Raw genomic sequence first — 13032 nt, forward strand, 5'->3', positions numbered from 1 at the left:
CCAAAAAAAAAAAAATGACATCTGTAATGAAATGAAATACATCAAAAAAAGCTAAAATCCAAGAGTTTATATTAAGTCTTTAAAAAAGTCATTCACTAGTCACCTTCAGAGGATGTTAAGAAACCAACTAAGCCTGAAAACTGGTATATAAAGGGAAAGAACCAAGAAAATAAAACAAACTTCTAAACATACATAGTTCACATGATCCTAAGGTTTCACAATGGTTGAGATTACAATGTGCATGAAAACACTCTGAACTGGGAAGAACTAAACAAAGGTATAGTTATTGTTCCTGTTATTCCTACCGCTAAGAAAATTATCCCCACTTTCAATAACACTAACTTATGAATCCAATCTCAAGAGTGACTATGTGCCAACAACTTTTCTAAGTAATTAATATTAATTTCTCCTTTAATCTTTACAATAATTCTAAGCAGTGAGAAATAGTATTTTCTAATACAGTTCTTTTAAATAGTCTCCCCTTTTCTTGGGAAATATGTTCCAAGACCCCCAGAGGATGCCTAAGACCCCAGATAGTACCAAACCTTATATATAGTTGACTCTGAATGGCACAGGTTTGAACTGCATGGGTCTACTTATATGCTAATTTTTTTTCAACTGACCTTTGAAGTTCAAACCCAAATTGTTCAAGGTCAATCATATGGTTGGGAATCCGCGTAAGCAAAGAGCCAACTGTAGTTACAGATTTGCAAGAGAGGTCAGTACCCCTAAGCCCCAAGTTGTTCAAGGGTCAACTACATATAATAAGTCCTCACTTAACATCATGGATAGGTTCTGCGGCTTTAGGTGAAACGGCACATGTAGAAACCAATTTTACCATAGGCTAATATAAACAAGAGCTAAATTCTCATGGCATCTCATCAATGTTAGAACGAAGAGACACTGAATGAAATTACATTATTTGAGGACCTGCTATACTATGATTTTTTCCTACACAATTAAACCTATGGTAAATTTTAATTTCTAAATTAGACACAGTAAAAGATTAACCATAACTAATAGAACAATTATAACACTATGCTGTAATAAAAATTATGTTTGGGGCCACTATTAAGTAAAATAAAGGTTACTTGAATACAAGCACTGTGATACCGCTACAGTCAATCTAATAACCAAGACAGCTACTGACTGACTAATGGGTGGGCAGTTATACAGAGTGGATTCACTGGACAAAGGGATGATTCACATCCGGGGTGGGACAGAGCAGGATGGTGCGATATTTCATCACACTACTCAAAACAGCGCACAGGTTAAAAGTTATGAATTTTCCATTTAATATTTTTGGACCATAGTTGACCATAAGTAACTGAAACCATGGAAAATGAAACCAGAGAAAAGGGGACTACCGTACTGGCTCCACCACTTAACAGCTCTTTTCAGCTGTGTGACTATCCCAAATTACTTAGCCTCTCTGTGTTTCAGTTCTTTCTAGTATAAAATGGAGGTAAGTGTCCTTACCTCCCAGCCCTATTTGTAATACGATAAGTAAGTCTAGTACATATTTGTTTAGGTGATTATTTGATTAATGTCTACTTCCCCTTCTAGGTTGTATGTTCCAAGAGGGCAGAGGGCTCTATCTCCAGAACCTGATGTAGGCCTAGCAAATAGTAGGAACTCATTTGATATTTATTGAATAAATAAATGAGTTTATAGTAGAATATAGTAGAGCTGAGTAACTGCTCTAGTTCAAAACTCAGCCAATATCTCCAGAACTGCAAAGCTGAAGATTTCCCCATAATTCTTCAACTATCAAGGGCCACATCCTGTTAAGTACCTCTAAGCTCTGGAGACCAGAAGCAGCCCAAGAACAATACTGTCTGAACTCCCCGGGGTTTTTAGTAAAGAAGCTGCCAAACTTGGCAGCTACAGTTTAACCAGGGCAGGCTATCAGTGTTTTGTATTTTGGACACCTGCCCCTTTTAATTTGAGAAACTGACACAATCACAGTCCCTGGGGTGTTCTGGGTTTCAATACCAAATTATACAAGATGTGCACCAAATAGAGTGTAGGAAAAAAGAAACACCCCTGAGTGCAGTACAAAATGTGACTCATCATCTAGAAGAGTTATTATTTATTGAACAGACATTATGATCAAGTCACTATGCTATTAAGTGCTTTACTTGAATCATCATCTCATTTTGAGTCTCCAAATAAGCCTCTGACAAAAGTACTGTTATTCCTATAAATTGGACAGTCCCTATGTAGTGTGCCCAAGGCTCCACGGTTCAGAAATTGCAGAATTCAGAATTGAATCCAAAATTGGAAACCAAATTCCATGTACTTGACCACTAAACTATACTGCCAAAGGGAATGATAAAATAAAAACAAAGTTGATGGTCTTCATCGTGAACCCTAAACACCAGCAAAAATGATTTGGCACAATCACAAATAATTGTTTTGAGAAAAAGTAAATGTATGGACTAAAGTCACTTCCTACTTCGACAATAAATGTGACGTGTCTGTCATAATTTCAGTCTGAGTTGTTTCATCTACATGAGAATACATGTTTGGGTAGTAGTTACAAAACCCTCAGTCTTCCTCTCTTACAGCTTAGGGAAGCAGTTCTCAAAGTGTGGTACTCAAACCCTTAGAGGCCCCTGGGACCTTTGCAGAATATCTCTGAGGTCAAAAATATTTCCATAATAACATTAGGATGTTATTTGCCTTTTTCACTGTTGACATTGGAGTTGATGGTGTAAAAGCAATTGTGGATAAAACTGCTGGTGCCTGACTGCATGAATCAAGGCAGTGGTACAAAACTGCACTAGTCATTGATGTTCTTTACTGCCACACACTTGCAGAAAGAAAAAAAATAGTCAATTTCACTTAAGAACGTCCTTTGAGGAAGCAGTAAAACTGAATAATTGTATTAAATCTCAACCTTGAGTGCATGTCTTTTTAATATTCTGTGTGACAAAAGGGGGAAACGTGCCTACAGCACTTGCATTGCACATCGAAATACCATGGTTGTCAAAAATAAGCACCCATGCAACTATTTGGGATGTAAGCTAAACTAGCTGCTTTTTTGATGGAACATCATTTTTACTTGACCTACAGACAGGCTATGGTCATTCAGAGTTAAGTATTTAGCAGACTGTTCCTGAAAAATGAACAAAATGTGTCTGTCATTTCAAGGAAAACAATTAACAGTATTTGTTGCCAATAATAAAATTCAAACTTTCAAATTTAAACCAGAATTTTGAAAAACTTTTATCTGCCACAGTGAGGTTGACATCTTCCCAATATTTAAAGACATTGCTTATGTCGACATTTGGAAGATCTGCACAAGTCAAAACACCAATATTTTCCAAGTGACCAATGAGTAATGTTACAAAATCACACCTGGGTAAAGGATTCATTCAAAAATCCGGTGGGGTTTTAACAGCATACAAAGAAATTGATTAATTGGATTTCAGATTCCATATTGCAACTAACTCTTAAGAAACTACCACTTGTTGGATGCTAATTCAGTATCAAAGAAAAATATCCACAATTATAAAAAGGCTGTTCCTCCGTTTTCCAACTATGTCTACATCTGTTAAGCCATATTTTCTATACATTCTTCAACATCCTGCAACAATGCCAAAACAGTTAAGAAAACCTAGCTGACACACTTTAAAATGGCTAAAATGGTAAATAAACTTTTATGTGTATTTTACCAGTTTTTAAGAAATCTAGTAGTTTTTGATAAATCCAGACATTAAAGAGATTTGCAGAAATGTAAAATAGTGCCACTATTCCCACCAAATTTGTTTATGGAAATAGTTACATTTTTTAAATGCAGTTATTTTTATAAAAATATGTTATTTATATTAACATGCATTGGGTAAATGGGTTTACTATTTTGAAACGAATTAAGATTTTTGAAACTTCTCAGACTAATAAAGTAAATATTAATAAATAACTTACATAAACACAAACTCTTTAGCTTCCACAATAATTTTTAAGAGCGTAAAGGGGTCCTGAAACCAAGTTTGAGAACCACTGGTTTGTAGAAAGTCTCATAAGCTGGTCACAGCTGTTCCTGACCATCGCCGTCCCACAATTCCACCCTCCTCAAAGCTGTTCCTGTCCTCGCTGCCATCCTCTGGTTTAGCTACTACTATTACCACCACCGGCTTTTGGAGGGGCTGGACCTTCCAACCTATTCTAAGAGAATGAGCCTCTTTTACCTCGGCAGAGTATGCTAGGTAGGCATGTATTTATTAGAAATACAATGCCAGCAAATCCTAGGAGAAACACAACAAAAACCTAATTTACAAGAGCAAGCAAGTTTTACAAAATACAGTCTCCTTCACCAAAGCTGACCTAAGTTTAGCCACAGGTTGGCTTGGCTGGTGTAGCTTACCAGGAATATGAACAAGACTGACGAATGTCAAGGCCTTCTCCAGCTTTTCTAGGGGTACACAACCCCTGCCCTTGGCCCTTTCCTCTGTTTGTGGTAGCCCCGGCCAGCCTGTGATGTGCTCAGTCCCTTCACCTCCCTCCTTAGCCTGGCCAGTCTAGACTTAAGAAATAGTAGTTCCCTTTTCTGTTTCAAAAACTCTCACCACTTTACAAAATTCCCTTCCAGGATGCTAGTTCCTGTTGGGAAAAGGTCTTTAGGTGTCTTATACGCAAAGTACAAATGATGCCAAGAGCCACATGGTTGAGGAGTCATTCAGTCTGGTCTTATGGTGGTCAGCAGCTTCCTGCCACCACCAGGAGAGCAGACCTGGAGAAATCTAATTAATGACCATACTCTTACAATATCGAAATCCCAACAGGAATACCAATACTGAAATCACCAACAAACAAAAAGAGAAAAAATTAGGCACATGCACACAAGCAATGGAAAAATTTTTTTTTTTTTTTTTTAAGATTATCATTCCACAGCAAAGTACCCAGGCAGCATTGACCAGTAAGTAGAAACAATTATTACCTGAACTGGCTAGTAGAACTCTGAAATTTCTTGACTTACTCTATCTGCTTCTTTTCAGTTTTTCCCTTTCTTAGTAATTCTACCTGAAAACATTACTCTCCTTCCTTCTTCATTCCACCTGTGATTCAGAAAACTTATTCTTAACTTTCTTTGCCAAAGGCTAATTCTAATCAAAGGCTAGATTGTGTGGTATATAGAAGACATATAGTAATTTGGCCTGAAGGAGCCTGAATAATTGTCATCAGGGGCTGCCTGAGCATGACTCCACAGCTGTTTGTCATCTCCAATCCCAGTTGTCATGCCAAATTTTTTGCTTCATCTTATCTCTGCCACTTACTATCCAAGAAGCTATACTTCTATGTGCACAAGGGATCCTGCTCAAGAACACAGGTAAGCATGGAAGCTCTCTTCAACATGGCTTAAGAGGACTGAGCTGTCAACTACAGGCTAGGACTGCAGTGACAAAGGTTACATGCTTAGGTGGAAGCAAGCTAACCAAGCCATCAGGTAAAACAAGGGGTGCATCTGAGCAAGCAAACTGCATGCAAAATTGGTACTTGGCCAAGGCTCCTCGCTGTCAGCTGGCAGGGAACCAGAGAGCCCAGACTTCCAGGTTGGGACAGCTGTCAGCAAAAGCTAAAGCACAGAGTCCTTAGCACCATCAGTTTGAGGAGTGGCCTCAGACAGAGGCTAGATAGGAACTCTTCTTAAGTGCCACCTATTAGCAGCACATGGTGAAAGTCTCAGTCTGAAGTGGCCAGGTGAGGATCCATCCCAATTCACATCAGAGGATCTTTCCCCCAGTTGCTCCACGAGCCCAAAATTTTGGCTTGGGGGAAAGTCTTGTTTTAGTTCCCCATCTAACAATGTGAGAGCTACTGAGTATTCCCTTCTACAAAGACATGATTGTGAAGGTGGATTTAAGTGACTGAGCACCTTTGTTTTTATCTTCCTAACAGTTAAGAGGGGAAAATGGGATGTCTGTGGGTATCTCTGACAGTTTCATCTTCTGTCTTTGTGACTCTCTACCTATGATAGGAAAAACCAACAGTGCTAGACAATATACCTCACCTTTTGCTTGTGGCCCAAGATAGAACAGACAGTATTCTCTTGGTCCCAGTGGTTCATCCCAAATGGTGTGGAAGAACCTTTCTTCCTATCACTCAAATAAGTCTATTTCTCTCTATCTTTAATAAAAATTACCTCTTACTTCTTGGATCATTTCCAAAATCCCAGTCCTATGCTTAAAATTCTTTCAACCTTCTCTCAGTGATTGGCCACCCTATCTAAAATTTCACACACACACACACACACACACTCCATATCCTCCTTCCTGCTTAATGTTTTCTCCTTAGAATTTAACACAAAATCAACTTTATATTTTACTTATTTGTTTACTGTCTGACTGCTGTATTAAAATGGACACCCCATAAAGGCAAGAATTTTTGCCTGTTTTGTTCACTGCTGTATTCCCACATCTAGAACTGTGCCCAGTACAAAATAAATTATTTGTTGAATGAATGAATGAACAAGCCAAGAGTTTCTAGCCTATGTCATATTCTGCAACTTGATCCTGCATTCTCCATCCATACCATAGAAAACTCAAAGTCTCTCACCCATTCCTAACTCTAAACCATCCCGAGATCAATTTCAGAAACTTGAAATGCAATCTCCCATTCAAACAATCGAGCCCCTTGCCTCTCTCAGTCATCTGTTTAAATCTGACTCTGAGTCCTATCAGTTTGATCTTACTACTTTCATATCTGTTCTATCATCTCCATCATCACTGGTGTTACCTTGGTTCACGCTGCCATCAATCCTGCCAGGGAATCTACTGAAACAGTTCACTAATCTACAGTCTCATACCCTTCCAACCCACAGTCCTTAGAACTGAAAGAGTGAGCTTTCCAAAACTGCAAATCAGATCACCTAAGCCTCCTGCATAAAGCCTATCAGTGGCTCCCCATTACCTATAGGACTGAACCCAAACTTCTTCCCATGTGACCCATAGCCTTCTTTGTCCTAATGAACTACTTTCAGTTGCCCAACCCATCAAGAAACACAGCTTCAAGCCTTTGCCCATGCTACTCCCACTGTACCAAATGTTTTTCCATCTACTTGGAGAGCCACTGCTCAATCTCAAGATCCATCTCCAGTACATGCATCTCTCTAAAGAATTCCTGACTCTACATACTCTATGGTTCTTAACTTTTTTGGCATCAGGAACTGGTGTTCCTATGAGAATCAAATACCTGATGATCTGAGGTACAACTGATATGGTGATGCTAGTGCTGGGGAGCAGCTGCAAATACAGATGAAGCTTCTCTCTCTTGCCCACTCCACACCTCCTGCTGTTTGGCCTGGTTCCTAACAGGCCACAAACTGGTAGGACTGGTACTGGTCTGCAGCCTGTGAGCTCACCAAGGACAAAAATTGTCATGACTCTATCTGCACATCCTCAGTGCCAGGATCATTTTAACACAAAAAAATATTTTCAAGGAGTAAGTAAATGTGCAGAAATAATGAAAGTCCACCTTTCCACAAAGCCTGTTCAGATAAATTAAAGAGGAGTGGCTTCCTTTCATGCTTCCAGGCTACTTCTGGAATCCCCAGTTCATTCTACCAGTGCTCATTTCTACAGAGTTCTCTACTGGGTATTTTTGACCCATTATCAAAAAAGGGGATGAGTTGTAAAGGCTAATGCCAAACATTGTATAAAAAAAAATCTGCCACAAACACAGACAAGCTAAAAGAAATCTTACATAAACACTTTAACCCTGTGTATGAAAAGGGTCTTCTACAAACTATGTAATCATCTCAATTTAGCAGATTCATACAACGTCTGGAGAATTGAACTGTGCAGTCTCAAAAAGGGTCAGGGAGTTGTATACACATCCTCTATTAGTGAAGTCCTGTCCACAAAGATTTTCAAAGTGAGCTGAATAAAGCAAAAATCGTGGTCTCAGGGAAACAAAAGAATACCATGCAAAAAAAATCACCAGTTTGGATAAGCCTTCTCTCTTTCTCTACCTCTCATCTAGTTCTAAAACTCTTTCCTTGTAAGTCATACAGTATACATAAATTAAAAAGTGAATTTATCAAATTTATACTATTTGAGGTAAAAAAAAAAGTTTACAAACCCATTCTAGCATTTTTGTCAGTCTTTAGACCTTTGACCTATAAATTGAAAATAAAATTACCCATAAATTAACAAAAATGGGTATCGCCAAAAAGTCAGACTTAGCAATTTCCAGACATACTTAATGATTATATCTGTTTTTATTTTTGAAATTCAAGTAATACTCTGTTCAAAGTACCACTTTCAGAATTTCTGTCATTGTCATACTTCATTTAACATAATACAGCACAGCTCCATTCCTTGGAATACGTCTCACTATCCCTGAAGACAGAGCCTGCAACACTCAGATCATAAAGATGCCAAAACGTCTAGCAGGAATTACATCTGCACTCCACTCCAGTGGCACCTTCAGAGTCTAGAGCAGGAGCCACCCTCCTACAGGCAAAGACACTTGTCACACTAGAATCTCTCAAGTAACCTGAGAAGTGTAGTTTCTGACCTCAACAATGTAGCTTTTAAAGCTTTCTTGGTGGAGGGAATTACAGGTGGAAATATTTTTCTACTTCATCTATAAATTCTTCAACTACTAACGAAATGAATAAAGAAAAATCAGGAAAATAAAGTACCCGCGCCAGATTTCCAGTAAGTAAATGACATGGGGAACTCCAATCACAAGCAGAGAAAGAAAATATCAACTGAGTATACGGGGTTACGTCAAAACTGACAACCTATTCAGGACCTCAAACTCAAGCACTTATTGTCTCTGATTACACTATTCTCTCATCTCTGATTTAAGCCGTTACTTCTCCCTCTGAGGATTCTAGTTCCTGGGGCTTTTCACTGTGTAATTATGCAATGTGCGGGCACCACAAAACACAATATAGCTTTACAAGTTAGGCTTTTAAAAGTCAATGTAATTTTTTCTACATACTTCCAAAATAGATGTTCCCCTCAAATCACCCAGAATATTCTAGTAAAACATAAGGACTGTTTTTTAAAAAGTGTTAGTTGTTTAGAACCCTTACTTTTGGTCCCACTTAAACATCATTTCCCAGATCTCAAAGATTTTTGTCCTATATGACAATAAGAAAAATAAAAGAAGCTCAGTGAAAAAAAAAAAAACACATCAAGAATAGCAGTAAGAAACTTAAAACTAGGACAAGGACCTGATACAAATCTGAGGGACGGGGGGTGGAAGATCTAAACACTGGGTGCATTGCTCACTTTCAAATCACTTGGTGGCTTGAGACATTCGATGTTCTAAAACGCTGCAGTCTATATGTTAAAACAAATACCATGATAAGAACGCATAGTTAAATAAAGTTGTGCACTCAGCAGTATATAATTCCATCTAATTCTCAAAAGTCCTACAGGGCTGAGCTGACTTCCTTGTTCCAGCAAAAGGAGCCCTAAACAGAGGGTTTTATTCTTTACATCGTTGGAAAAAGGCATAAAGAAATGTTTTGATGGGATTTAAGAGTAAGCAAATGAAATGCAAAGGCAATTTCTTAAAGTGATTCAAAGTTAGGACTGCAGGGCTCCAGTCTCCTTACATTCATAAGACCTATCCCAGAATTTCAGAAACATTAACAGCCGCCTGGTAGGAACTGCATTTTCAAAGTTCTCCTTCCTTCTAAAGGTCTCATCTAGGTCAACACTGCCACGGTGTGAACAGATCTGTGGTATCTGACTCATTGGAGGAAAAGTCCCACTGGCCCCCAGATGCCCCCACCATAAGGTGTCCCTACACCATAACTGATCTGCCTCCAGATACTGGCGCTGGAAAGAGATTGTTTTGTTTTTTCAACACAAACAGAATTGGGGAGGGAGATGAACAGGCAGAGAAATGCACATACCTTTCAACTGGTCAACAACAACGCTCTGGCCGAGGCGTTCAGTAACTCTCCCATCTTCCATTTCGTACCGATCATCTAGATATTTTGCAGTGGCCTCAGAAATGTGAACCTTGCCAGCCACTCCCAGCTGCTCCATGAGATTGGCCAGGTTCACGTCATTGGACCACACATCGAATTTGAACCTCCTCATGCCCAAGATGCCGCACAAGACAGTCCCTGTGTGAACCCCAACACGCATGTTCACCATCTCTTTCTTCTCCTGGCAGAAGTGCTCGATGGCTCTTATCATGCCCAAGCCCATTTCGATGCAGCAGTAGGCATGGTCGGCCCGGGGCTCAGGGCACCCTGCCACGCAGTAGTAGCAGTCTCCCAGGGTGCTGATTTTCTCACACTTGGTCTCTTCACACAACCGGTCGAAGCGACCGAACAGATCATTGAGGAGACCCACCAGGGCATGAGCAGACTTGTTGGCACTCATCTTAGTGAAGCCTACGATGTCTGCAAATAAAATACTGACCTCTTCAATCTGCTGCATCTTAAACGGGCGGAATGCTATAGGGGCTTTCTGTATGGAAGATTTTTTCTTCCTGTTCTTGGGGCTGGAGGTGGCATGCCTTTTCACAGAATTCTCGCTCTCCTCATCCCCCTGTTTCATCAAGTCATCAGCTATGATTCTTGGCATCACAGAATGAATCATCCTTTCTTTCAGGGCTTTTTCCACTTCCAGATCCTTTCCATGCATAATGGACTGTCCTACCTTGAGAAAGGTGCTCCTGGATCTCACCTGGGACATGATGAATAGGTGGATCCCAATGGCATGAATACAGACGTGGAGCAGGGCTCGGCTCAACAGCTCCCAGTGCGGAGGCCCTGTTTCAGGTGAGGGGAAGCAGTCTTCACCTTGGAAATGATAGCCAAAGGTCTCAAAAAGAACAGAATAAGACACTCCCAAAAACAAGCTCAAGTACAAAGGTAAGTGCATGACGGTGTAGAGCAAAAAGAGCACTTCGATGCACATGGAAAAGCTCCCCACTTGAGATAAGCAAGTGTCTGTGGGCTTGGCTGCGAGAGTATGATTGGAGCTGTCAACACGTCCTGAGAGAGGCGTCAGAACCTGAAACTGGGCAGCCAGGGTCAGGGCGAATACCAGGAGGGTGAGAACCAGCGAGGTCCCCACGTAATGTCGGGCATACAGTTTGGTGAAGGTAAACAGGAAAAAGCCCACACACACCACGAGGAAGCACAGAGCAGGGACTGCCATGACAATCAGTTTGGATCTCATGTGGACCCCAAAATAGATGCTCCAGAGCAGGCAGGCGAAGCCAATGTAGAAGAGAGCGTACCGGAAGCGGCGCTGGGTCTGCGGGAAGCAGCGCTCAAGGCAAGCCTCCTCCAGGTTCACCGAGTCGAATTTGGGGTCCCACCACCGGCTGGAGGCCCTCTCGAACAGCTGGGGCAGTTTCTTCTGCCTGCGCAGGCGGCCTCCAGCGCCCACTCTCCGGGGAACCCCGCCTGAGTCGCCGGAGCTGCTACAGCTGGAAGAGATGCTGTACTTGCAGTGTTTGGGGTGGCTGATGGACGATAGCTGCTTGGGGTTGATTTTGACCCTCACGCTGTTGCTGTCTCCGCTGGAGTCACAACTCACCTCGGTGCTGTGGTGCTGCAGCAGCTGCTGGTGGGGCGGGGAAGCCATGTTGCCGCGCGCTCGGAGCCTTCCCCAGCCGGGGTCACCGGTACCTGTCAGCGAGACAAGTAGAGTTAGACTGGTGTTTATTCCCACCCAGGTACACCCACCTGAAGGCCATAAGCTCTATCCATTTCCTAAGTGGAGGCTCCAGCAGTCCGTTTGCAAAGGCACCATATGCTCACAAAACCGCGGTAATCTCTAATCAGCTCTTCCACCGTCCCACCTCGAGGCCGACCCCAGTCACCGGGAAGCGGTCCGGAGCGCCCAGGGTCCGCGAGGCGACGGCCACTCAAGCCCTCTGCGCCGCCCTAGCCGCACCTCCCCTTATGCACACTCGCCTGCTGTGCCTGCCGCGGTGGCTGAGGGGAGTCCAGCCCCGAGCACTCTCACGCCGCCCGCCGCTCTGACAAATGCGGCTCTCCAGGCGGCAGCGGGCCCCTCATGCTGCGCAGAGCACGGCGCCTCCACTGCGTCAGGCCGCCGGCCGGACCCCTCGGTCCCGCCCGCGCTCAGCGGCCCCGCGGGAGGCGGGCAGCGAGTTTGCAGAGCCCGCGGCTCTGCGGCCACCCCCGTCGGCGCGGCCCTTCTAGCGGGGCCTGCTCCCAGCCCCGCCCGCTCGCTCCCGGACCTCCGGGGCCGACCCAGCGGGCTGGGATGCCCAGAGCCCCGGAGCCGCCGAGCGCAGGGCGCGGGCCCCTCAGCCGGCGGCCCGTGCGCGGCGCTGCCGCAGAGCCCGCTCCCGCGACGCCGGCCCGGGACGCCCGCCCACGCCCGAGGCAACCTCCCGAGCTAGAGATGCCGCCGTGGCCGCGGCCACCGCCGAGCGCCCCGGTGCCGCTGCCTCATGTCGGAAGAGCAGCCACAGCCGCCGCCACCACCATCTCCGGCCCCCTCCCCCTCCCGCTGTCACTGACAGACTCGCGCCCGCACCGCCCCTCGCCCCGCTGCAGCGCGCACGCGCGGCCCGCGCACGCCGCCGCCGCCAACCCCGGGCACGCGCACGATGCGCGCGCTTGGCTGGCGGGACTGCGGGGCGGGGGCGGGCGAGCGCTGCGGCTCCACCCTCTGCCCCGGGCAGCGCCACTCTAGGTCCGCCCGCTGGGAACGCTGAGGGGCGGCATGGGCTGGCCCGGGCTGCGGAGGCCGGTTAGGAGACCGCCTGTCCCTGCGGTTCGGTCCCCGTACCCGCTCTGGGAAATCTAAGAGGAACCTGCTAGTTAAAGAGCAGCTGGGGTGCGACGTTGAGAAAATGAAAATGTTTGCCCTCCCTCTCAGCACACTTTTTACATAAATAGAAGTTTGCAACTATTGTATTTGCCTAAAAGGAGGCGCCCCTTAAAAAGCAATGAGCGCGTGTCCCGTGGGCACTAGTCCCTTCCTGAGCGTGCTCCCTGGGGCGACCACCATAGTCTAAGCCCCAGCCTCTGGTGGCCAGGTGGGCGGGCCTCCAGGGATCCGTGGTTGCCCC

The 13032-nt window shown here is 44.1% G+C and overlaps 1 protein-coding gene across 1 annotated transcript in view; it reads right to left on the reverse strand.

The window, feature by feature from the left end:
- Window positions 1-12031, reverse strand: part of ADCY9 (adenylate cyclase 9) — a 108099-nt gene extending 96068 nt beyond the window's left edge. Inside the window, exons 1-2 of the mRNA XM_039885188.1 lie at window positions 11903-12031; window positions 9878-11614 (exon numbers count right to left, since the gene is read on the reverse strand). Coding sequence (XP_039741122.1) covers window positions 9878-11570 — 1693 coding nt within the window. The 5' untranslated portion in view covers window positions 11571-11614; window positions 11903-12031. The remainder of the gene's footprint in view (window positions 1-9877; window positions 11615-11902) is intronic.
- Between the last annotated feature and the right edge of the window lie 1001 nt (window positions 12032-13032).

The sequence above is a fragment of the Pteropus medius genome, unplaced genomic scaffold (genome assembly GCF_902729225.1).
Source record: "Pteropus medius unplaced genomic scaffold, Ma_sr-lr_union100, whole genome shotgun sequence".
Taxonomy (NCBI): Eukaryota; Metazoa; Chordata; class Mammalia; order Chiroptera; family Pteropodidae; genus Pteropus; species Pteropus medius.